This window comes from Scyliorhinus canicula, chromosome 5 (assembly GCF_902713615.1).
Source record: "Scyliorhinus canicula chromosome 5, sScyCan1.1, whole genome shotgun sequence".
In the NCBI taxonomy this organism is placed as follows: Eukaryota; Metazoa; Chordata; class Chondrichthyes; order Carcharhiniformes; family Scyliorhinidae; genus Scyliorhinus; species Scyliorhinus canicula.
This window is the reverse complement of record NC_052150.1, coordinates 117,567,583-117,594,653: the sequence shown is the minus strand read 5'-3', so window position 1 is coordinate 117,594,653 and position 27,071 is coordinate 117,567,583. Positions and strand designations below refer to the sequence as shown.

Genomic DNA, 27,071 nt, shown 5'->3' with positions numbered 1-27,071 from the left:
ATGACGACGGCGAGGATGAGCCGATTCTTCTTGGGAGTAGACGACTTCCATTTCCTGCAAGCCAAATATTATGCACTATATTATAGAATCAAAGCTCTTCCTGATAATTATACCCCTCCATAAACTTGGTGAAGTAGGGGTGCACACATTACAGGGAAGGAACGTACCTGCTAAGGATACCAATATACTTGAGCTCTCAGCTTTTTGCATGCAATCAAATCATTTGAACCTGGCTGACTCAGGAATTAATGCAGGTCTTCTGAACGAACACATGCTCCATGAGCCCAGACAACTCGTTAGAGGGGACCTATTTTACTGCAGTATAGAATAGAATAGAACAGTACAGCACAGAACAGGCCCTTCGGCCCTCAATGTTGTGCCGAGCAATGATCACCCTACTTAAACCCACGTAACCCGTATACCTGTAACCCAACAATCCCCCCATTAACCTTACACTATGGGCAATTTAGCATGGCCAATACACCTAACCCGCACATCTTTGGACTGTGGGAGGAAACCGGAGCACCCGGAGGAAACCCACGCACACACGGGGAGGACGTGCAGACTCCACACAGACAGTGACCCAGCTGGGAATCGAACCTGGGACCCTGGAGCTGTGAAGCATTGATGCTAACCACCATGCTACCGTGAGGCCCCAAAGTACATTTGCCGATTTGAGTGGGAACCTTCTTCTCAGGCATCAGGTAGTCTGCATCTGATGCTCTGGTTGGATTTACATCATGACCTTAACTTGAGTTTGCAATTTGTTTTTAATTCATTCATGGGATGCATTTATTGCCCATCCCCACTTGCGCCCAAGTAGGTGGTGGTGACCTGTCTTCCTAAATTGCTGCTATCCATGTGGTGTATGTACGCAGGTAGTGCAGTTACAAAGGGAGTTTAAGGATTTTTAACCAGCAATGAAGAAATGACAATATATTTCCAAGTCAGTATAAGACCATAAGACATAGGAGTGGAAGTAAGGCCATTCGGCCCATCGAGTCCACTCCGCCATTCAATCATGGCTGATGGGCATTTCAACTCCACCTATCAGCATTCTCCCCGTAGCCCTTAATTCCTCGCGACATCAAGAATTTATCTATCTCTGCCTTGAAGCCATTTAGCGTCCCGGCCTCCACTGCACTCCGCGGCAATGAATTCCACAGGCCCACCACTCTCTGGCTGAAGAAATGTCTCCGCATTTCTGTTCTGAATTTACCCCCTTTGTATGATGTGTAACTTTCAGATTGTGGCAATCCCATGCATCTGCTTCCTAATTCTTTCTACACGGAAGAGTATTCGATTTGGGAGGTGCTGTCAAAGAAGCCTTGGCAAGTTACTGCAGTGCATCTTATAGATCATACATATTGCAGCCAATCTGCACCAGGGGTTGAAGGAGTGAAGGTTTAAGGTATGGAAGGGGTACTGATCAATTGGAGTGTTTTGTCTTAGATGATGTTGAGATTCTTGAGGATTGTTGGACTGCACTCATCCAAGCAAATGAAAATATTCCATCATATTCCTTGCTTCACTTGTAGATAGTGGATAGACTTTGGGAGTCAAGAGGCAAGTCACTTGCCACAAAATATGCGACCTTTGATCTTCTGTTCTGCCACAGGATTTACATAGCTGGTACCGATGCCCAGAATGTTGATGGTGAGAGATTTGACATTGATAATGCCGTTTGACTGTCAAAGGGGTTTGGCTATACTCTTTTGTTTGAGATGGTCTCAGCCAGGCAGTTAAGTGGCAAGAAACTAACAAGTGGCAAGAAATTAGCCATCTTTTGATCTTGTAGTTACAGACATTGAACTGCATTTGATTAGTGTCAGTTCTCAAAGTCTTCCATTTTTTTGCCATCAGTTACACACTCCTTATTTTGAAAGTAGTTTGTTTATCCTATTAAATTCATGCTATCCAGAATGATTTACAGGTGTATGAAAAAAAGGAGGCACATCATAAACTAAATATTGTCAATTTGAGAAATATTTACTATCTCTTATTCTGCTTTTTATCTGTTCGCCACTCATCAGGCATGCTACCCCTTTGCAAATCTCTTGTGGACTTTATCAAACACTTTTTGAAAAGTTACAATATACACATTCACTGAAAACCCTTAAACTATATATTTAGTAATTTTCTTCAAGAATAACTTCACACTAAAATCCATGGCAATCATCCCAAATTAACCTATAGGCAGAGGTAAAGGGAGCGATTGAGCAGATCACAGTAGCTGAACTATTGTGGATAAAAGCACTCTTCTCCCCGGATAATAATTTGGTATTTTTTGCATGGGTTTCACCCGCACAACACAAAGATGTTAGGTTAGGTGAATTGACCACGCTAAATTGCCCCTTAATTGGAAAAAAATAATTTGGTACTCTAGATTTATTTTTTAAAAAGCGTCAAAGGCTGGCTAGTTGGGAATTGAAACCGTCGTCATAATTTGGGAATAGATTCTTCGCCAGAGTGGATGCAGAGGATGCGAGAGTTGAGGGAGGATGCGAGGGTTGAGGGAGGACAAGATTGGTATAGGATATAATGAAGTGACCAGACTCCGTCTTGTCTGCGATTGAGACAATGGGAATACACATGCCAGATAACATGACAAAGTCAAGGGTCTAGCGTGGATGCAGGCAGGTGAGTTTGCATGGGGAGAGAGAGGTTAAGGATGGGCAGGCTGGCAGAAAAGTCAAAGGAAAGAAGGCCAGGTGACTCAGAATTACTGAAGGTGAGGGAGGGATTGGTCAGTGCAGGGGGAAGGGAGCATAAAATATTAGAATTATCCAGTGATGTAGGGGTGGGGCTTCAAATCACGATAAAGCTGAGGATTTGAGAAGAATAGAGGGTTGAAATAAAGTGTGTGTGTGGGGGAGTGTCCCAGGGGGGAAAAGTGATTCATCTAAACTGTGGGAGTTCCCAATCAGGAATGTACGGCACAAGGAATAAATTAACCATGCATCTACGCAGCTGTGAGTCAATATTGAAGGGTCCGTACAATGCAATAAACTGGCTGCATCCTTCTTCGGCAATCACTCGCCAATGAATGATTGTCCACCTAAGAAACTCTGTGTCACTGGTCATGGGTTTTATGGGTCCTTGCGTGGATGATGAGCCCGATCCTGGAGCCACAACTCCGACTGAACACTTGGCAGGTGTTTCCAGGTGGTGTGCTCGGTCCCGAGACTCTAGATCGCTGGTATTCCTTTCTCAGGCCCCATTTCCGTGCCTCCTCTTGCCATTGAGGGTCCTCAGAAAATTGTGTCCCTTCAATCAGGAGGTTACTCCAAGTCGGTCTCTTCTAATCAAGAGTCTCCCAGGCGTTGACATCTACGCTGCATTTCTTGAGGGAAGCCTTCATGGTGTCTTTGAAGCGCTTCCTTTGTCCTCTTCTTGTTCAGGAGCCTTTCTTGAGCTGGCCGAAGATTTGCTTTGGCATCGGGATTTTGACATCTTAAGCACACGACTGGCCCAGCGGAGTTGGTTTTGGATGGTTAAGGCCTTAATGCTGGTGCTCTTGGCTCCTTCAAGGACACTAAATTTAATATCTCTGTCACTCCAGCTGATGCGAAGAATCAGTCTCAGACAGCATGGATGGTATCTCTCCAGGGCTTGAAGGTGACATCTGTATGCAGTCCAAGTTTCTGAGCCTTGTACACAAGGATCTTGACGTCAGCATGAATGTCATGGTTGTCACAGACTCTCGACCGTAGCCATTTGAAATAGCGATCGCAGATTTGATGCGATGTTGGATCTCCACACCGATGTCAGCCTTAGATGAGAGGTTAGAAATGTGCTGCACAGGGAACAAATTAACCATGCACCTGCGCACCAATATTAAAGGACCATACAATGCAACAAATTGGCTGCATACAGCAAATTGGGAGTTGGGAGGAATATTGTGCCAGAGGAGTAGAAGAGACGAGGCGCGTTTTCATCAGAAGAGTCACATTACTATCAGCTGAATGAAGGTACAATTATCTCTGCCATTCTATGAAACATCTTCCTTTGACTGCATATAATTATACTATTTGTTGAAGTGAGAGGTTTCTTTGGGAATAACATAACTGTATTTTGTTTAATAGGCTGCCATGGAAACAAAGCCAAGCACCACGCAATCCAACATAATGGCAATATTGTCTAAAATGCAAGGTCAGGATGTTATCATTACTAGAATCTGCAAGAAGGAAAATGCATATATATAGCTCAACGTAGTTAATAAGTCTAAGCTTCACTAGAGCTTTAAGAGACAAAATTTGATGTCAGAGAACAAAGAGATATTAGGACAGATGACTCAAAACTTAGTCAACGGGGTAGGTTTTAAGGAGAGGTTTAGGAGGAGATATATATTCTGAAGTTTAGGTAAATAATTCCAGAACCGAAGGCCCCAACAATTGAAACCATGGTTGCCAGAGATGGATAATAAACCTGAGAAGAGTGTGGAAGAGTGTGGAAGAAGAGTAGGGCTATAAACATTCAGTGCATTCTAACTAAATATATATTTATCATGAATATGAAGCAGATGTGTTGTGTGTAAAAATTAAGCAATTGTATTCTCTGCTACAGCAATTCCCTGTACAACATAAGTGAGCATTTCAATGACTCACTAATCAATTAATACATTCTGAATGACACAGCTTTGAAAGGACAGATCTATTTCAGCAAGAAGGCCTTTTTAAGCAATTGCTGCAAACTGCAATTTACTCTAATATAAAATTATATAGTCTTGTGGTTTTGATGTACACTTCAAACAGGGTATTTAATATGAACAATTTACACACTGATGACATTCATTTGACTTTCATTTGTTCATCTTTGACGGATGCATATTTGGACATTTTAGATTACAGCTCATGTCTGTCAAAAGGCAAAATACTATACAATAAACTGGACAGCACAGCAAACACGGATTTGTTTTATTATGCACTATACATTGAAATTACATTATTTTACACAAAACCATCAAGCACACAAAAGTGAAAGATGGGGAGAGGAAGTCAAAGGAAGAAATACTTTTATCAGAAAGCATTGTCATTTCCATACCATTAGTTTACAATAGCATTTCTGCTGTGTGTATTTGCAATTCAGTTCTTCAAATAACATGATGTGTAAACGCTTTCAATTAAATTAAATACATAATTTAAAGATATATCACATTATTGAAGAATATAAATAGATGAGCGAGATACTGGAGCTTTGCATTTCTTGCTGGAAGTTCCAATCCCAAACTCTTCAGAAATATGGAGCATAACTGAAATAGAACTGCTACTTTCCATTGTAGGGGAAGACAAGTCATGCCTCTTTTTCATGATACAGGCTGCCATATTCTGGTAATGTCCCAAAACTTCTTTGAAAAGTTAGAGAGAGATAGTAAGGGGCAGGGAGGGTAAGTGGGTGGGGGTATAAGGGGGCAGGGTGGGTAATGGGGATAGGATGGAAGAGGAGACTGGGTAAGGGGATGTTGATAGGTGGCTTGTGGGTTGGCCAGATTGGGTCAGGAAGGGTTGTCAATTTGTGGGCTAATCAGGTTGGTGATGGCAGCTAGTCAGGTTGGGTCAGGGGAAATAGTCAGGTTAGGTTGGGGCGTGGGTGAGAATCAGGCAGGTGTCAGGTGCTGGTGAGAACTAGCCACGTTGGATGGTGGGGTTGTGTCAAGGATGGGGCATGCAAGTGGAGTCCAGTAGTGGCAGTTAGTCAGGTCGGGGGGGGTGGGGGAGTGTAGGGCGAGTTATATAGTTACCCAGGAGTTACACTAGGATTGTCCGTCTAAGATTTTCTGGGTAATTAGCAATTAAGTAAGTCAGAACTGGTCAAAGTCTCAGACTCTAACTGAAGATTTGGAAACATTCTCGTAGGGTTCCAGGGAGTACCGGAATTGCCCATTGGAAGTTCAAACTTCCTGAACAATTCCCACAGAGTCAGTCAGCGCTTTGGAACCTCTGAGGCGTCCTGTAGCGCATCTTCCAGGACATGTCCCATCTCTGTTGACAGAGAAATACAGCACAGAACAGGCCCTTCGGCCCATGATGTTGTGCCAAACTTTTATCCTAGGTTAATCATACAATTTTGGACACTAAGGGCAATTTATCATGACCAATCCACCCAACCTGCACATCTTTGGACTGTGGGAGGAAACCGGAGTACCCGGAGGAAACCCACGCACACACGGGGAGGATGTGCAGACGAAATCGAACTTGGGACCCTGGAGCTGTGAAGCAATTGTGCTATCCACAATGCTACCGTGCTGCCCTTAAGAAGAAATTAATCTACACTCCACTATTCTACCCTAATCCATGTACCTATCCAATAGCCGCTTGAAGGTCCCCAACGTTTCCGACTCAACTACTTCCATAGGCAGTGCATTCCATGCCCCCACTACTCTCTGGGTAAAGAACCTACCTCTGACATCCCCCCTATATCTTCCACCATTTACCTCAAATTTATGTCCCCTTGTAATGGTTTGTTCCACTCGGGGAAAAAGTCTCTGACTGTCTACTCTATCTATTCCCCTGATCATCTTATAAACCTCTATCAAGTTGCCCCTCATCCTTTTCCGTTCTAATGAGAAAAGGCCTAGCACCCTCAACCTTTCCTTGTAAGACCTACTCTCCATTCCAGGCAACATCCTGGTAAATCTCCTTTGCACATTTTCCAAAGCTTCCACATCCTTCCTAAAATGAGGTGACCAGAACTGCACACAGTACTCCAAATGTGGCCTGACCAAGGTTTTGTACAGCTGCATCATCATCTCGCGGCTCTTAAATTCAATCCCTCCGCTAATGAACGCTAGGACACCATAGGCCTTCTTCACAGCTCTATCCACTTGAGTGGCAACTTTCAAAGATCTATGAACATAGACCCCAAGATCTCTCTGTTCCTCTACATTGCCAAGAACCCTACCGTTAACCCTGTATTCCACATTCATATTTGTCCTTCCAAAATGGACAACCTCACACTTGTCAGGGTTAAACTCCATCTGCCACTTCTCAGCCCAGCTCTGCATCCTATCCATGTCTCTTTGAAGCCGACAACAGCCCTCCTCACTATCCACAACTCCACCAATCTTCGTATCATCTGAAAATTTACTGACCCACCCTTCAACTCCCTCATCCAAGTCGTTAATTAAAATCACAAACAGCAGAGGACCCAGGACTGATCCCTGCGGTACGCCACTTGTAACTGGGCTCCAGGCTGAATATTTGCCATCCACCACCACTCTCTGTCTTCTATCGGTTAGCCAGTTCGTTATCCAATTGGCCAAATTTCCCACTATCCCATGCCTCCCTACTTTCTGCATAAGCCTACCATGGGGAACCTTATAAATGCCTTACTAAAATCCATGTACACTACATCCACTGCTTTACCTTCATCCACATGCTTGGTCACCTCCTCAAAGAAGTCAATAAGACTTGTAAGGCAAGACCTACCCCTCACAAATCCGTGCTGACTATCCCTAATCAAGCAATGTCTTTCCAGATGCTCAGAAATCCTATCCCTCAGTACCCTTTCCATTACTTTGCCTACCACCGAAGTAAGACTAACTGGCCTGTAGTTCCCAGGGTTATCCCTATTCCCTTTTTTGAACAGGGGCACGACATTCGCCACTCTCCAATCCTCTGGTACCACCCCTGTTGACAGCGAGGACGAAAAGATCATTGCCAACGGCTCTGCAATTTCATGTCTTGCTTCCCATAGAATCCTTGGATATATCCAGTCAGGCCCAGGGGACTTGTCTATCCTCAGGTTTTTCAAAACGCCCAACACATCTTCCTTCCTAACAAGTATCTCCTCGAGCTTACCAATCTGTTTCACACTATCCTCTCCAACAATATGGCCCCTCTCATTTGTAAATACTGAAGAAAAATACTTGTTCAAGACCTCTCCTAACTCTTCAGACTCAATACACAATCTCCCGCTACTGTCCTTGATCGGACCTACCCTCGCTCTAGTCATTCTCATATTTCTCACATGTGTGTAAAAGGCCTTGGGGTTTTCCTTGATCCTACCCGCCAAAGATTTTTCATGCCCTCTCTTAGCTCTCCTAATCCCTTTCTTCAGTTCCCTCCTGGCTATCCCTCCAGCGCCCTGTCTGAACCTTGTTTCCTCAGCCTTATATAAGTCGTCTCCTTCCTCTTAACAAGACATTCAACCTCTCTTGTCAACCATGGTTCCCTCACTCAACCATCTCTTCACTGCCTGACAGGGACATACATATCAAAAACACGCAGTACCTGTTCCTTGAACAAGTTCCACATTTCACTTGTGTCCTTCCCTGACAGCCTATGTTCCCAACTTATGCACTTCAATTCTTGTCTGACAGCATTGTATTTACCCTTCCCCCAATTGTAAACCTTGGTCTGTTGCACGCACCTATCCCTCTCCATTACTAAAGTGCAAGTCACAGAATTGTGGTCACTACTTCCAAAATGCTCCCCCACTAACACATCTATCACCTGCCCTGGTTCATTACCAAGTACCAAATCCAATATGGCCTCCCCTCTGGTCGGACAATCTACATACTGTGTTAGAAAAGCTTCCTGGACACACTGCACAAACACTACCCCATCCAAACTATTTGATCTAAAGAGTTTCCACTCAATGTTTTGGAAGTTGAAGTCACCCATGACTACTACCCTGTGACATCTGCACCTTTCCAAAATCTGTTTCCCAATCTGTTCCTCCACATCTCTGCTGCTATTGGGGGGCATATAGAAAACTCCCAACAAGGTGACTGCTCCTTTCCTATTTCTGACTTCAACCCATATTACCTCAGTAGGCAGATCCCCCATGAACTGCCTTTCTGCAGCTGTTATACTATCTCTAATTAACAATGCCACCCCCCCCCCCCCCCCCCACCTCTTTTACCATCCTCCATAATGTTGTTGAAACATCTATAACCAGGGACCTCCAACAACCATTTCTGCCCCTCTTTTATCCAAATTTCCGTGATGGCCACCACATCGTAGTCCCAAGTACCGATCCATGCCTTAAGTTCACCCACCTTATTCCTGATACTTCTTGCATTGAAGTATACACACTTCACCCCATCTCCTTGCCTGCAAGTACTCTCCTTTGTCAGTGTTACCATCCCCACTGCATCACTACGTGCTTTGGCATCCTGAATATCGGCTTCCTTAGTTGCTGGACTACAAATCCGGTTCCCATTCCCCAGCCAAATTAGTTTAAACCCTCCCGAAGACTACTAGAAAACCTCCCCCCAAGGATATTGGTGCCCCTCTGGTTCAGATGCAACCCGTCCTGCTTGTCCAAGTCCCACCTTCCCCAGAATGCGCTCCAATTATCCAAATACCTGAAGACCTCCCTCCTACACCATTCCTGCAGCCACATGTTCAACTGCACTCTCTCCCTATTCCTAGCCTCGCTATCACGTGGCACCGGCAACAAACCAGAGATGACAACTCTGTCTGTCCTGTCCTTTAACTTCCAGCCTAACTCCCTAAACTTGTTTATTACCTTCACACCCCTTGTCCTACCTACGTCGTTGGTACCAATGTGCACCACAACTTCTGGCTGCTCACCCGCCATCTTCAGGATCCTGAAGACACGATCCGAGACATCACTGGCCCTGGCACCCGGGAGGCAACATACCTTCCGGGAGTCTCGCTCGCGCCCACAGAATCTCCTATCTATTCCCCTAGCCATTGAATCTCCTATTACTATTGCTTTTCTACGCTCCCCCCTTCCCTTCTGAGCCCCAGAGCCAGACTCAGTGCCAGAGACCTGGCCACTAGGGCCTTCCCCTGGTAGGCCATCCCCCCCAACAGCATCCAAAACGGTATACTTGTTTTGAAGGGGAACGGCAACAAGGGATCCCTGCACTGTCTGCTTGTTACTTTTCTTTTCCCTGACTGTAACCCAGCTACTCTTCTCCAGTACCTTGGGTGTGGCTACCTCCCTGTAACTCTTCTCGATAACCCCCTCTGCCTCCCGGATTATCCGAAGTTCATCCAGCTCCAGTTCCCTAACACGGTCTCTGAGGAGCTGGAGTTGGGTGCACTTCCCGCAGGTATAGTCAGCGGGGACACCAGAGGTATCCCTCACCACCCTCATCCTACAGGAGCATGCAACTGCCCTAGCCTCCATCCCCTCTTACTTTACAGAATTAGTTGCCCTGTAGACCAACTGTACCTCTGTTGATCTGGAGAGCAGGGGATCTGGGTCATTATATTTTATGGGGCCATAAAGAATTGGATCAATAAACTAAAAGCAATGCATAATTGTAGTCCACCATTAGTGCAATGACCTCAGTTGCCCATACCCCAAGCTCACAGACCTCCACCTCTCTACCTTGCTTTCCTTCATCAAAACACTTGTTAAGACATATCATTTTGACCAATCTTTTGGCCAGTTGACCGAATATCTCCTTATGTAGCTTGGTGCAATACTTTGTTTTATAATGCTCCCGAGAAGCAGCGTGGAACATTTACTACATTAAGATATACAAAACATATGAACTGAAAGCAGGTGCTAACCAGTCAGCCCTTTGAGCCTGCTCCGCAGCTATTAATGATGTTATATAAATATAAGCTGTTGCTGTAGATCACTTCAGTTCACAGATGCACTCTCATTCAAAGATTCTCACACTAGAACCTAATTATTTGTAAATTGCAATATTTACACATTATGTGGAGATATCTGCCAGTGTATAAACACCCAGAGATGATGCTTCTTTAAAAACTTTCAAGTTTTAAAGTCAATTTTCCATAAAATTCAATATAAGAAATCAGTTACTTTTGACCAGAAAGGGAAACATATAAAAGTATGAATAACTACTGCAATAAAACACACAGGTTCACAAAAAGAGCCTTTAACTACCTGTAAATGGCATAAAATTGGAAAAGCAGCAACAAGGTATGAGGATATTCTAAAATTTCAATAGATAATTTAGCATTCTTTCTGATTCACTCATCTCCATTTTTACATATAGTTTACAAAAATCTAATGTAAAAACTCACAGCTACAACAACACAGGGGCCGGCAACATTAAAGTGCTTCAAGTTCCATAAGTTTAAGCCAGTAATTCTTTGAGCATGCAAAGCATTTAATTTTTGCTAGGTAACCACCAGGTATCATGGGTCAATATACAGAAACTATCTAACAAAGGGTTCATGTCAGAGAAGATTTAGCCGAGAATGTCTTTTAGTTTTTGACCAATAGAACAATAAACATGTTTTAACCCAGTTCACTCTTTTTGCTTGTTGAGGGTCCATGCATGATTTTGCTCCCAAACACAACAATCAACTAGCAACGGTATTCCCTTCTTGTTCTGCCAATATTACAAACATTACTGAATTTAATTTCAACTGACTTCCACACAACAGGGAGCCATCAAGACCAATCTGCCAAAGAAGCAGCAATTGCTGTGGCCCTCTAACTGAGCTTGCTTACTATCATGCTTCTGAGTTTCTGACCAAAGAGGGCAGGCCAGATGACGACCCAAATCGGTTTTAAAATTTGGGTCAGAATGGCTGAACTGGGCATGGATTTCTAAGACTAGAACAGCCATAGGATGGACAGGAGACCTGTAAAAGCAGCTTCCGGGGTGTCGCACATTTACCTGGAGGTTTGCTGACATTATGTTTGCCAAGCACAGGAGAAATAGGCCAGCTACTCAAACCAAGCAGGTGCAATGGAAATGACTGAGAAAGTCAGCAACAGGATTGTGTTCCCTCCAACCTGGAGAGGGGGGGCTTTTGAGAGTTGCAGGCAATGCATGCCAGCCTAATCCACTGGGAAGGAGGTTTTGCTCCAGGAGGCTACAGACATTTGCAAAAACCCGCTATAAAAGCCTGAGTTTCCTTAGGCACTCATGCACAAGCATGAACTGATCCTCTACCTCTAAATACTGTGCGGGGTTCCCGCCACCTCAGCATTCGATGCGTGTGTTCATTCTCTCCACTGTGGAGTGGCACTTGGCTGAGTAGGCAGCTGGTTCTGCACCTGCAGTGCTGCTTTCGGGTTGCTCCTGCTGTCTTGTTCATCAGGAGGCCACGGTAGAGCTGCATAAACTGCTCCCATGCCACAGTGAACGGTCTTGGAAGGGGAGTGCAGCTCAAAGTGCGTCCAAAGCAGGTGGCTGCTTCTGACTGCAAAGAAGTGGTCAATCAGCTGTCAAGCAGTGAAAGTATATTCTCAGAGGTAGTGAGCACCAACCTCTCGTTTAGATAGGACTGAAATTCCTCAGTTATCAGTTTCACTGAAGAAGCTCTTCTTACTGTGCACTTGACCAGCTCCAGAATGCTTGGGGAAAGTGTGAGCTGACTGTTAAAGCCAAAATGCTTGGTTAAAAGAGGAGTCTATCACCAATTTGAATATTACATAGCAGAATTAGGCCAATCGGCCCATTGAGTCTGCTCCACCATTCAAACATATGTTTTTCATCCCCATTCTCTTGCCTCCTCCCCATAACCTCTGATCCCCTTTGGCATAAAACAGCCAACCAGATCATGCCAACATTTATACTCCACTCGAGCCTCATTTTTCTCATCTATATTTATAATAACCCGCTGTTGCCTTCTTTGTCATAGGTCCAGCTTCCCCTTAAATATATCTACACTGCACATTTCAACTACTCCTTCTGGTCGAAAGGTCCATGCGGTCATCACGGATAAAGAAGTTTCTTCTCAATTCTCTGACTGATTTATTGACGATGACATTATGGTGATGGTCTTTAGTTATGCTCTTCCCCAGAAGAGGAAACATCATTGTTCATAAATTTAAAGGCCTCTCTCAAGCCACCCCTCAGTCTTTTTTTCAGCCTGTCGATCCTTTGCTGATATGTATATCCACACATTTCTGGCATCATCCTTGTGAATATTTTCTGCACCCTCTCAAGTACCTCCATATCTTTTTATAACACTACGGCCAGAACTGCACGCAGTAGTCCAAGGCCCAGGGAAATCTTGGAATGAATGTTCACCGAGTCGGAATATCTCGGGAGGCCTTCAATAATGATGAATGGGTTCATATTCCTGGATTCCCAACTGCATTCCTGGGCTGTCTGATTTTTGGGAGTGGCTTTAAAAGGCGTGGGCTGGTTCCTGTCAAAAGCCTCCAACCGACACTCCTGACCTGGCTGGTTCCATCGCGGACATAAGCATGTCTACTCCTCCGCAGTTTTTATGGAGTCACAATAGGTTTTTAAAGAGTCATGGTACAAAGCCCCTCAGAGTAAATCCTAGTCTACATGAGTCAACCTTTCAAAGCCGAATTCCAAACGTTCTCCTCATGCCCCCATGCCAAGCTATTGCTCTCCACCCCACCCCCATGGCCCCTCGTGTCCTCAGTGCCACCTTCCATCCACCCTTTATGGATCCTCATACCCCGCATGCCAAGATATGGCACTTTACAGTGCATAGTGGGTCAATGAACCATCTTGTGATAGAAGGAAGTGTAAAAAGAAACTTAATTCATTACTTTCCTCATTATGTATTTTTGGTTGAGAGCCCAAAATCCACTACCCTTGTTGAAACAGCTGCGCCTCAGAGAAAACATTGCTCAATAGCTCTGGCTCTCTGTGATCAATTTCATAATGTATATTTACAAAACGTTAAGTGGTTTTGAGGGATTGTGATTTCTGAAATAGATGCTTTAAAGGATTTGTAACATTTACATATTATTGCCTGGTAGTGAAATTACTCTTTTTAAAAAAACATAGTGTAAAGAAATGAATGAATAAATTACGTTTTGAAAGCATTTTTTAACATACAAGATATTGTCACTATGGGATTAATTATAAACAGTGTATAATGCGTCAATTGGCATGGAAGTGCTATAGCTTGTCCTAATGAACATGAGGGTCCATAGCCTGGCGTGGGGAGTGTGTGGGTGATGAGGAAGTATAAGGGGGGAGGGCTAGAGGGCCTTTGTATTTTTATTTTAACTGAGACGAATCCCAAGAGCACTGAGGTGGACCATTTTAACAATGTGTCTCTGTACACAGCAGCCTGTGGCTGCCCTAGAACCTCTTCCTGCATCAGCTGGCCTGACTCCGGCCCATACCTGCTCCCTGGCAATGAAGATCCTGCCTTTGCAGGCACTTTCTCTGAGGGAGGCAGGCTAGGAATTTTCCAGACTCCCACTATCCCCCTCAAGAATGAAAATTCAGATCCTTGACACTGTTGTCTAAAAGCATTTTATCTTTAGTTTTAGTTCTATTCTTAATGAGTAGAAGTCACCAGTACAAAACTGCCCAATTGCAAGGACATACAATCACAGTTATAAGCATGGGAATGGTTACAATGAGCAAGTGCAGGGTTAATCTAAGATAACTCTCATCACAGGCTTGCAAAAGCTTCAAAATGGATCTTACCATTCCACACTTCATCTCTTCACTCACGGCTAACATTTCTTTCACGGTATTGACTTAATAAATTTACATACACATACACAAATACACATACATAAATTTAAAAAAATATTCATGACAATAAGCTACTTATTAGTTACAAGTTTTTTTTTGTTGATGTACGGTAATTAATTACCAGTAACATTTGATCAGAGCCAAAAAACAGTGCAGGAAACAACTTACTTGCGGTTGAGTCAGCATATCTAGGCTCCAAGAACACATTTTTCCGTCTGTGGAAACTGTGATTAGATTGTGAGCATTTTGTGTTCCAACAACATTCACACAGTATACAGGATGCTGAAACAAAACAAGTACAATGGTGAAAAACCTTTGAAAAGTGCAATTATAAATTTAGATCGAGAAAATAAACCTTATAATATTGATCTTTTGGTGCGACTTTAGATTTGAACCCTATGCTAAACCAGTCTTTATGCTAACCATGCTACCTTGAATAAGTTAAAACCTAAAATGGAAGCAATGTTAGGAAGATTTAAATTTCATATTAAAGTTTCAAGTTAAAGTTCTTGAATAAAATTCATTTGTCATCCTCATTTTTGAACAAAGTTATTCATCAGATGCTATTTGTGAGTATATCGCATAACTTGTCCTCTTGTTCCATACAACCCTATCCTTCAGATTTTCCCTCAAGGTATTGGGTTTCAGAAATTGGCTTTTCTTCAAATTCGCATGTAATTTTGATAATAGTGCTGTAATCAATCATGATATTTGAAATGATCATGGCAAGAACTCTTAGTGATGTCATTTCTTGTATTTCATACATGAATATAATGCATGCAGTCACATCATGTTCTGTACAATTAGTTATGGTTCCAACAATTTTCATATATATATATGCCAACTAGTTGATTTTCCATGGTGTAGTACACAGGAGTCAAGATCAAGGATAGTGTTCAAGTGAAATGGGGTTAAAAGGTGGACCATAATTGGACCAGAATGCAGAATCATAATTCATCCCTTATTTTAAAGTAATGGGTGTTGTGATTATTTTACATAATATTTTAATGTTTTTATTTATAGTTGATCTTCCATGGTATTGCATTCAGGGAGTCAAGACTAGAGTAGTCTTCAGGCCAACCAGATTTAGAAGATTGAACTAACAAACAAGGGCAGATAATTAAACTCTAATTTTAGAATCATACATTGTTTTTTTTTAAGAATACTTTAAATATTTTCAACCAAATTTCAAAATTCAGGGCAATTTAAAAAAGAGAATTGGAACCGGAGCACTGGAGGTTTTTTCCAGGAAAAGCAGGGGAGCTAGAAAACACTAAACCGGGCTGTTAAGGCACCACCAATAGACATTGTTACGACACCTTGGGTCAATACGCAGTCAATACCAGCTCCACCTGACCCAGAGTCTCAACACAGTTAAAATAAACGTTTATTTTTAAAATACCCGAGGTAATTTGTTCAGTCACCTGGTTTGCAAATTTAAACATAATTAACTTTTTATTTATTAACTGTAACTATAAATAGGCAAAAAATACAACTGGTTAACTATCTAATCTCTAACATCCCCCCCCCCCCCCCCCCCCGCCTCGTTTTAACCGCCCCACACTCTGTGTGTGTGTGTGTGTGTGTGTGTGTATATATATATATATATATATACACACACACACACAAACAATTGCAAAGGGGAAAGAGCGGTGTAAAATAATGATGAAAGTAAAAGGATAAGAGTCTTTGTTTCAGATAGACGCCTTCCACTTAGTTTCTTCTTCAGTCTGGGCTTTCAAGTGGATGTTATCCTTTCTTTCAGCTTGTAATAGTTTTCACTGGAGACTCAGAAATAGCAGGCAGCCAGCATTCAACAGGGGGAGAGACAGCTTCTTCTTTCAGGGTCGAGAAGCTTCTGCTTTCAAACAATAGGGAGGAGGGAGCGAGACGCAGAGAGCAAGACGCAACTATCTAACCTTTGGTCCTTCATTCGCCATGACATTGATGCAGCTACTGTCTTGCTCAAAGGCAGCCTCTTGTCCCTTATTACCCTCACCCCCAGTAAACCCTTTGAACTCTCTCTCCCTGACCATTTTCCCCAGTGAGTCCTCACTTCTGCTTCCTTAAATTTAAGGGATGCAAATTTGAAATAATATAATGGAAAACTGTCTTAGCTATTCACTGCCAGATCTGGCGGAACCACATAAAGCACCATCCTGAAAACTAAAGATAACCCTCGCTTCTTTTATCTCCCGCAAATCATCTTCCAAAAACCCTCTCCTCGGTCTCCTCCAACCATGCCTTCAACAAAAAGAGCGAGTAGCTCCTGGACCTACTTGTCACTAAGATCACGGCTATCTGATTAGCTGCCTCTGCCACTTCCCTTCCTTTCACAAGCCTGGCAGGACAAACTTCCTCTGAAATTTCCTCTGCCCTTGCCCTGAAAACGTTTCTAATTTATTTTCCATTTCCCCTCATGCTCTTTCTAACCTCATGTCTTTCCGCTCCCTCAACGCTATTCCCACTAAACTGCTTACTATCCAACCTGGTCCCCACGTTAGCTGACATTGTTAATAGTTCTCTCCATCAAACATTCTCCCTCTCTTCTTTAAATTTATCTGTCCCTCTCTTCTTTAAATTTGCCATCATCATCCTCCTCCTCAAAAATACAAATTTTGATCCCCATCTCCCTTAAACCGCCAAAGTTCTTAAATGTGTTGTTGCCTCCCAAATCCATTCATTTGACATGGTTGACTGGAACATCTCTCTCCAATGTCTCGCCACTGTCATCCATCCGGGTGGGACTGCTCTCACCTAATTCTATTCTTATCTCATTCGTCGTAGCCAGAGGGCGCGATTCAAACTAAGTCCTCCTTCGTGCTTGTTTGTTGGGGTGTTTCTCGGTAGCTGCAGCACTGAGAATCACCCAGCTATCTAACGACATTTTGTCTTTTTGTTCGTTCTCGGGGAGTTTCTCCCTGCCGAGGCCGTAGAGAGCTTGGGAATGGTTGTTCACTGATCGGCAGCCCCAATTCCCCCCCCCCTTTCAAAGCCCCCCAGCTTTATTGACTCCCCCTTCACCCCCCCCAACCTTGTCGATGCCCCTGGGAATCCCCCTAAAATTGACAAAGCTGCCCCCCCCCCTGGATCGGGCCCAACCCCCGAGTGCCAACCTGGCACCTGGGCATCCTGGTAGTGCCACCCAGGTGACAATGCCAAGGTGCCCGAGTAGCAGGGAGAATTCCAGGGTGCCCCAGGTTGATCCAGACCGCCCGGGGTCCTCAATGGCCTGCATGACCCCCGCGGCGCGGTTATGCCTGATTCACATTTGTGTGAACCAGTACTAATCGGCATCCTGGTGCAGTCGCACAGGAGTCCCGGGCACCGGGTGAATCCCGGGTATGGTCATTTTAATATGCAGATCTGGTTCTCGCCAGCGAGGGGGAGACCCAGATCACACTGGTTGATTCGGGATCGGCACAGTGAGGAGCCGAATTTGGAGTTCTCGTGCAATTCACCCTTTGTGCCCAATCCACAGCGGAACCGCTGAACTGAGCCCAGAGAATCACTTTCAATGGCTTGTCTTCCTGCTGCAGGCTACGGGCCGGGATTCTCCAATCCCGCGGCCAAGTTCCAACGTTGGCGTGAAAAGCGGCGGCAACCACTCCTGCGTCAACGGTCCCCGATAATGAGGAATGCTCCTCTTCCAAGGGGGCTAGGTTGGCGCCGGAGTGGTCCCCGCAGCTCCAGCTGGCGCAAGTTCGCGCATGCGCACTACGGCCGTGTGATTCCGCGCATGTGCGCAAGTTCCCATCTCTGCGCCGGCCCCCGGTGAATATGATGGAGCCCCAAGGGGCCCGACGCGGAAGAACATAGGCCCGCACGGAACCAGCCCGCCTGCCGATCGCGGGCCAGGCCACCGTGAAGTCCCTCTCTGGGGTCAGATCCTCCCGCCCCCCCCTCCAAGACGGCTCCTGCTGACACACCTTCCAGATCCCGCTGACACACCTTCCAGGTCCCGCTGATTGGAACTGGAGTAACCTACGCCGGCGGGACTCAGCGGCCACTCAGCCCAACGGGACCCAGAAAATCACTGGGTGGGCCACTTTCAATGGGTTGCGTCCCCCCGAGATTCTCCAACCCGGCGCGGGGTCGGAGAATCCCGGCCATTATGTCTGGTATTCTGCAAAGCTCTATCCTTGACTCCCTCCCATTTCTCATCTACATGTCATACTTGATGACATCATCCTAAAGGAGAGCATTTGTTTTTACGTGTACACTGATGGCAGCCACTCTACCTCACCCCTACTCCTCTCAACTCTTTCACTGTTGCAAAATTATCAGACTGTTTATTCAGCATCTAGTGTTGACAAGGACAAATTTCCTCCAATGTAGTAATAGGAACACAAACTATTGTTTTCGATCTCTCCTCCAAACATCATTTTCCAATAGTAACTCCAGCCATCCCCCATGGAAGAGACAGACTAAACCAGTCTGTTTGCAACCTTGGTGTCATATTTGACTTGAAAATTAATTTTCAACCACAAATTCACACCGTCATGAAAATCGGCAATTCCCGCCTCCGTAATATCATCAGACATCATCTATCTCAGCTCATCTGCTACTGAAACTCTCATTCATGCATTTTGTACCTCTAGACTTCAATATTTCAATGTGCACTTGGCTGGTCTTCCACATTCTACCCTATGTAAAAGGGGCTGTTTAGCTCACAGGGCTAAATCGCTGGCTTTGAAAGCAGACCAAGGCAAGCCAGCAGCACGGTTCAATTCCCATAACAGCCTCCCCGAACAGGCGCCGGAATGTGGCGACTAGGGGCTTTTCACAGTAACTTCATTTGAAGCCTACTCGTGACAATAAGCGATTTTCATTTTCATTTCACTTGAGGCCATCCAAGAACCCTGCTTCTCATGTCTTAGCTCACACCAAGTCCGTTCACCTATCACCCCTGTGCGCACTGAGCTACATTGCTCGCCTTATAATGCTTCTGTGAAGTGCCTTTAGTTATAGGGTTATACATAAAGGTTATTGTTAAGAAGCTATATGGGATCCCTGATTGTATTATTAGGAGCATAGAATATAATAGCAAAGAAGTCATACCAAACCATCATCGGACACTTGTTAGCACTAGGAAGAATGCCAAAGTCTTGGACAGTCTGCAGAGAAGATTTACTAAAAGATATCATGAAATTCAAGGCTTCCGTTATGTGGAGAAAGCAGATAATCGTTGATTGTTCTTCTTTGGGCACAGAAGGGAGATTTAATAGAGGTATTAAAATATTGGTGGCACAGTGGTTTGCTTCACAGCGCCAGGGACCCAGGTTCGATTCCCGGCTTGGGCAACTGTATGGAGTCTGCACTTTTTCCTCATATGTGCGTGATGTTATCATCTTGTGCCCTGACCGATGTGAATGGTGCGCAGAAGAACATCTAGTTCCTGACTAGTTAAAGTATTTTATTGTGACACAAATGCGTGGTAATGATAACTATAATAAATATATTACAAACTACTAATACTGATAAAGTATTCTAGAGCTACTGCAAGTGCGACTATCCACTAACGCGACTAACTCCAAACTCAAGAGGTACAGGATCACATGGTATACTTACACTGCCACCTACTGGTCAGAAGTAGTTTCTATCATTATATACAAAATAGCTTATGCATATCATTATGTGTGTGTTTCCTCCAGGCGTTCCGGTTTCTTCCTACAAGTCCTGAATGATGTGCTTGTTAGGTGAATTGGACATTCTGAATTCTCCCTCAGTATCCGAACAGGCACCAGAGTGTGGCGACAAGGGGATTTTCACAGTAACTTCATTGCAATGTTAATGTAAGCCTACTTGTGACACTACTAAAGATTGTTATTATTGAAATGTTTTGATAGAGTAAATAAAGAAAAATTGTTTCCAGTGCCAGAAGGGTTGGTAACTAGAGGATATAAATTTAAGGTAACTAGTAAAAGAATCAGAGGTGACAAAGTTAAAATATATAGCTGGTAGAGTTATGATGTTCTGGAAGCTTGAAGAAAGTGACGGAGGCTGATTCAACTGTAACTTTCAAAATGGAATTGGATAAATGGAAAGGAAAAATTTGCAAGGCTATGGTGAAACAGCAGGGAAGAGGGATTAATTGAAAAGCACTTTCACAGACCATCACAGGCGCAATGACGTCCTCTGTGCGGTATGAATCTATGAATTATGAAAAGCACTGCTCATAATTTATTATCTGATTATATCACTCCAGCTTCCAAAATCAAAAGCTGCCAGCACATTTTAACTCTTAAGCACTGGATAGTTATCAGACAAAGTCCTGCACTTTATACTAATTTTGAAATGTAATCTTAATGTGAAGCTGAATGAACTGATTATTACAGAGTACTTAACTCTCCATTCAGCAGGCAGAGCAAGTACTTGAGATCAGACCTACTGCTCATAAAGAAGATAAATATCGACAGAGACTAGTTAGGTCAGATGGTGCTGAAATTTCTGTTATTCTAAAAAATAAATGCTTAATTATTTGGTAAATGAACTGCAATTGGGGAAGTTAAAAAAAGTTATACAATAAGTCTGATAAAAAGCCAAAAGGACTCGGAACATTAATTTTGCGTTCTCTCCTTGCGTTCTCTGCCAGACCCACTGAGTTTTTTTCCAGCATCCTCTGTTCTTGATTTAATAATACATTCAGGTGTAAGAATATTTTACTCACAGTGTGAGCAGCAGCAGAAAGAGGTGTTCGTTGTACTGGAGTTCGCCGGTGGCTGCGGTTATCCCAAAGAACGATTTGTCCGGAGTATGTACCACCAACTACTAAGTTCGGGTGGAATCGGGCAAAGCAGACGGACATTACAGGAGACTGTAGCATAAAACCAATATATTGAAAAACAATTAGTTAGAATTAAATTCTTTTAATCAAACTATAATTACTCAGCATAAATACTCAATATTAACAAATCCTAGCAGGATCATTGACATAAAACTAAAGAGATTATTTTAACATACAAAGTGAACTCTTTCAGCTTCACGATGTCTTCTGGCCTTACAAAGAAATATAAAAAAGAGGAGCAGGAGGAGGCCATTCGACCCTTCGAGCCTGTCCTACGTAAATAAATTCCTCCTGAATTCCCTATTGGATTGGTTAGTGACTATCTTTGCTTACGGCCCCGAGTTCTAATCTATCCTGCAAGTGGAAACATCTTACCTTTGTTTAGCCTAACCAACACATTCTTATATGTAAAGACTTTTGAGGTCGCCTTTTCCAGAAAAGAGCCTCAACATGTTCCATCTTGTATATCTTTTTTGCATCTCCTCAGTGCTTTTGTCTTCTTTTAAGAACATTCATACCAAACTGGTCACAGTACTCTTCATGTGGTCTAACCAAGATTTGATTCAAGTTTAGTATGTCTTTCAATTCTATTACTCTAGAAATGAACTTCAGTCTTTTGTTTACTTTATTTATCTGCACTGGCAATTTTCACAAGTTTCATCACGACTAACTGCACCCCTCAATCTGGTATGATCCAAAGATTTTGAAACGATACGCTGAATCTCAACCCAAAATAGTTCAGAGAAATGAAGAACAAAAGTGGCCCCGGCACTGATATTTGTGGTACACCACCTTCCCTTTTCATCAGTCTGAATAATTATCTTGAAGAGCTTTATCTATTTCAGCTGCACCCCATCCACAAATACAATCACAACTTCTCAATATTGCTGTCAAAACATAAGACATACCATTTGTCAGTTTTAATGTTTATGCATTGCACAAAATAATTAAACCACAAGTCATTGAAAATACACCCAATTATTCAACTCTTAACTTGAGATCCCCAAAACTGAATGTCACCCCAAATGGGATTCTCTGAAGTCATGTATTGTCTCTCAAAACTGTCGTATTTCATTGCCATAAAAATATAGTAAAACATTAATATAGGCCAAAAGAAATTAAAACAATATTGTATCTTGATTTTTCAAAACTAAGAGAAAGAAAGCCAGTCACTTGATGAGAAGTCTGACCTGAAACTTGCAAATATTTTCTGATCTGTTTTCTACACTGGGACCTCAGACATTGTTTAGTTATTACCAACTTTACTTTGAGATTTTGAAGGGGAACAAGTTCCACCTTAGCAGTATATCACATGCTTCTCTGAGCTACTGCCCTCATTAAATAGTTCATCAACTATAATCCATAATAGGGTCCAGTGAACAGTACAATGGGAAAATCTGCAAACATCAATAACTTTCAACAATTTCCTTGGGTAAAGGCCCTTTCTGAAAATAATTTTGCATTTTAAAACTTCACAATTGCCTTCAGAAACACCTAACTCACCACTGCAAAAATTGCATTTTTTAGTATTATATTTGCTCCCCTCTAATGGAACAGATAGAATATTGGGTATTATATGTAGCTTAAGTCATGAGATATTCATGTTCCACTTCCACTTTTCACATGTCACACTTGAAGTTAGTGGGTTTAGACATCACAGAAAAACAATTTGATTCTAAAACACTTGTGTCAGAAATTTCATTGAAGAAAAATAAATTATTTTGTTGTCTTGAAGCAGTGTGCTTGATTTAGGGTGTTTTCTCCATTGCACCTAGTTTGGAGTTGCCAGCTTTTTCTTGGAAAAGCTGCCACACAGTTTCCACAAGTTTTGTTGGCTGGTATATATATTTACTATGCTCGTCACCTCTATTTACGGAAGGTCAAATCACATATAGTATGCACCAAATTTGTTTTCAAGGTTATCTTCGAAAAAACCGAACAAATGATTTCCCTGATTGAGGTTTTGTTATAAAAACACATGCAAATAATATTCAAATCAAGACTTTCTGGAGATAGAGAGAGATTCCTCCTCAATAACTTCCTATTGATGGAACAAATTTGCGGAAAATATGAACTTACAGCAACACATGCAACACAATTTTTTTTATAGCTGTTAGATCCTTTAAGGAACTTGGGACCACACCAGGATAAAATAACAGGGGGCGGCAGATTGGACAGGATGCAGATGGTTTGCGGTTATTACTAGGTTTTAAAAAAAATTGGAGACTTAAATCTTTCTGATGTGTTTTGAGCAACTGCTTCATGCAAAAATCCCACAACATTCTGATAAAATAGTCTTTCTATTCCATTATGTTAATTTACTGGGTCAGCAATTCCTTCAAAACATGGAAAACTGTATTTCATATTTATTTAACTAATGAACTTTCATGGTAATTAAATTAAACATTTTAGAAAAGAACTTATGCAGTAAGATAAAATACTAATACTGAAGTAATCTCCTTATCATTGTAGAATGCCATTTATTAGCTTGATACAACACATCTCCATTTTGAACAATGTGGAGCCCAGCACACGAGAGTAAAAGGCAAGGCTGAAACTCCTGTTACCACTTCAGTCAGAATTGAGTGGATGATCTATCTTGGCTTCATCTCAAAGTCCCCACCAGTGCAAATTCCAGTATTTGGCCAATACAATTTACTCCAAGTGATAACAAGAAACTGCTGAGTGCACTAATTACAGAAGAGGCTATGGACTCCAAAAACTGTAGGTTCCAGGGCTGGCCGTAGCTCCGGCTAAGATGTTCCAACAAAGCTAAATCGCTGGCACCTAGCTGACAAATGTGAAAAATTGTCCTGTCCACAAAAAGCAGGATAAATTCACCTCGCCAATTTCCAGTCCATCACACTCTAAATGATCAGTGGTGATGGAAGGTGTCATTGTCAGTGCTATTAAACTTACTCATCAATGACCTACTCACCAATAGTCAGTTTGGTTTCCACTAGGATCGCTCTGTTTCAGACTCATTATACACTTGGTCCAAAACGGACAAAGAGCTGAATTCCGGAGGTGAGAGTGATTGCCCCTCACATCAAGATAGCATTTGACCAACTCTGGCATCAACGAGCTCTTGAGAAATGAAGTGAATGGAAAAGGACAAAAAGAAGATGGCTGTGTGCATTAGAAGCCTTATCCCCATGACATCACTGCTGGAGTTTCACAGATCAGAGTCCTAGATCAGAAAATAAATTGTTTGCTGCTGTTCATTTCATTTTGCAACTCCCCGTTCAATTAATCTGTCGTCTGGAGCAAGATCTGAACAAAATTCAAGTTTGGGATGATAATGGGCAAGTAACATTCACATTACAGAAGTGGCAGGCAATCAGCGCCTCCAGTATAACCCCTGACTTTGATTAGGTTGCAACAAATCATAGAATGGTTACAGCACAGGAGGATGTCTTTTGGCCTGTCAAGTTGGGGCTGGTTGTCTGCAAGAACAATTTAGGTAGTGCTGTTCCCCTGCAGCTCTCCAAATTTTCTCTCTTCAGGTGCTTGTCTAATTCCCCTTCTGAAAGCCATGATTTAATTTGTCTCCCCAAGACACTGAGTCCTAACTTTGTGTGGCATAAAAATAATGTTCCTCATGTCAGTTTTGGTTCTTTTGCCAATCACCTAATTAATTGGGGCTTGGAGAAGGCGGAGATAGAGTCAATCAGAAGCTATAAACAACTGTGGGACCAAGAGCTGGACAAGAGCTAAGGGAGCATGCTGGGGGAAAGCAGTCTACGTCTTTCTAAAGCCTCAACATGGAGCAAAGAAGCTAGTGGGAACATGGGGTGTTTCTGATTTTTAAATCCCTCAGCACAAATGCAGTAAAGCTGAAGCTTGAGTTGAGAAGTCCACAATCGTGAGGTTTTGAAGAAAGGTCGGAGGGTCAGTTAGCTAAAAGTTAAGGGAACAATCCCCATGAAATCTCACACCTCAAGTGTGCAAGATTTCTTGAGGATAAGACAAAGTAAATTCTAAACTGCTGTGACATACTTGATGGTCCCAAATGGAGAAGTGAATAAAAGCTCAAGATCTTGTAATGTATCGTAATACTATTGCATGGAAATAAAATAAACAGGTACTGACTGACCTGTTGAGATTTTTGGGCTTAAGTAATAAGGATTTACTTAAATCCTTTAGGTTTGTATTTGCTTTCTTTATTTCTTGTGTCGTAAAAGCTTTTGTTTAAAACGTGAAATGACAACTGGGTGTTGAAATTTCTTTTGAAAATTAATGGTTCCCTTTAAGATCGTAACACTGTTTATGGCAAGTGCCTGCATGTTAGTAGAGAGCAGTATGGCGGTGGACACAGTCAAGTGTCTTTCAGATGCAGGGTGCAAAATTGCTCTATTGTCGGCTAAACAATGGCCGAATCGAGGAGCAATAACTCCTCCTACAATTCTTGCTGTGATATTTTCAAGCTAGTTAATTATAAGCAATGAGCAGTGCGAATAAATTTATATTTCAGATTTGGAATTCTCCAAACCTGGATATCAAATACTGAGTAGTGAGAAACCCTAAGCTATGCATTAAAGAACACATCACATGTTAATACATTCCCTCCTCAGACTAGCAACAGACAAGGGAAATTGGGGTTCAAAATTGCCATATTCTAGAATCCCCTGTCCTGACAGTCAAAACTCAGTTTAATCGCCCAATACAACCATGTCCAGGACTGTTCCCTGGACTAGATGAGGAAAAATCATTCCCAATTCAGCCAAACCCCTTTTTCCTTCCCCAAACTCCCAAATACAAGATATCTGATTCAAACTGCACATCTCCTGCATGCCATATTGCTGTGCATTCTCAGCTTTAAAAATGGCAGTCATTATGCATTGAAATGTAATGAGTACTTTAAAAGAAAAAACTATCAATTTTCCAGCTCAGTGATAGGAAGCTGGTGGAGGGTCTGCAAGCTCCATGGTGGGGGAAGGGGAAGTGAAGGATCTGTAGCAGAGGTGTGAGAAGGTGGCAACAATGAGCAGAACCATGTAATGAATGCAATCAGAACCACAGAAATGCAATTGAATGCCAAATATATGAACAAACTGTAGTTTAAAGTTAACACCCAAGCATGATGGAATTAGCATGATATCACTTTTTCTTATACACGCAATATATAATACTAATATATTTTAAATGGCAGATAACTTTTGGGAGGCAATACACATTGCAAATCAATAGATGCACTGACTTACAAGAAGAAAATGTAAAGTTACAGATTTTGCTGGAACGGAATATTGGATTAGTTACTGCTCTGGCTGCAGATAGGAATTTTGCTTTGTATTTATTTTGTAAAACATTTTAAGGTATTTCTAATTTTATAATAACGATAAACTACAAATATAAACATAGTGCACAAAAACATCTCCATCCCTCGCTAATCCAACCTACCCTAACCAGAAAATAACCGAATCCCCCCCCTTTTTATTGCCTCTGCAATGGTTTTCCCCAAAAAAGTCGACAAACGGCTGCCAACTACGGACGAACTCTAGCGTTGACCCTCAAGGCAAACTTAATTTTGTCAAGTCTGAGAAACCCAACCATGTCGCTAACCCAGATCTCTGATTTTGGGGGCTTCAGAGTCCCTCCACGCTAGCAATATCCGTCTCCGGGCTACCAAGGAGGCAACGGCCAAGATGTCAGTCTCTCCCACCCCCTGGACTCCCAGATCTTCCGGATACTCTAAAAATCGCCCCCCCTTCTGGACTCGGCACCACCCTTGTTTTTAGCACCGTGGACATGACATCTTTAAACCCTGCCAGAATCTCCTAAGTTTGGGACATGCCCAAAACATATGGACATGGTTTGCTGCCCTCCCACACACCTCGCACACCTGTACTCTATCCCAAAAAACTTGCTCATCCGGGTCACCGTCATGTGTGCCCGGTGAAT

The 27,071-nt window shown here is 42.7% G+C and overlaps 1 protein-coding gene across 3 annotated transcripts in view; it reads right to left on the bottom strand.

The window, feature by feature from the left end:
• The window catches only part of LOC119966203 (cytoplasmic dynein 1 intermediate chain 1), a 377,588-nt gene that overhangs the window by 105,769 nt on the left and 244,748 nt on the right, over positions 1-27,071 (bottom strand). For all 3 annotated transcript variants that reach the window (XM_038797532.1, XM_038797534.1, XM_038797533.1), the window contains exons 11-12: positions 21,054-21,200; positions 14,552-14,665 (exon numbers count right to left, since the gene is read on the bottom strand). In XM_038797532.1, coding sequence (XP_038653460.1) covers positions 14,552-14,665; positions 21,054-21,200 — 261 coding nt within the window. The remainder of the gene's footprint in view (positions 1-14,551; positions 14,666-21,053; positions 21,201-27,071) is intronic.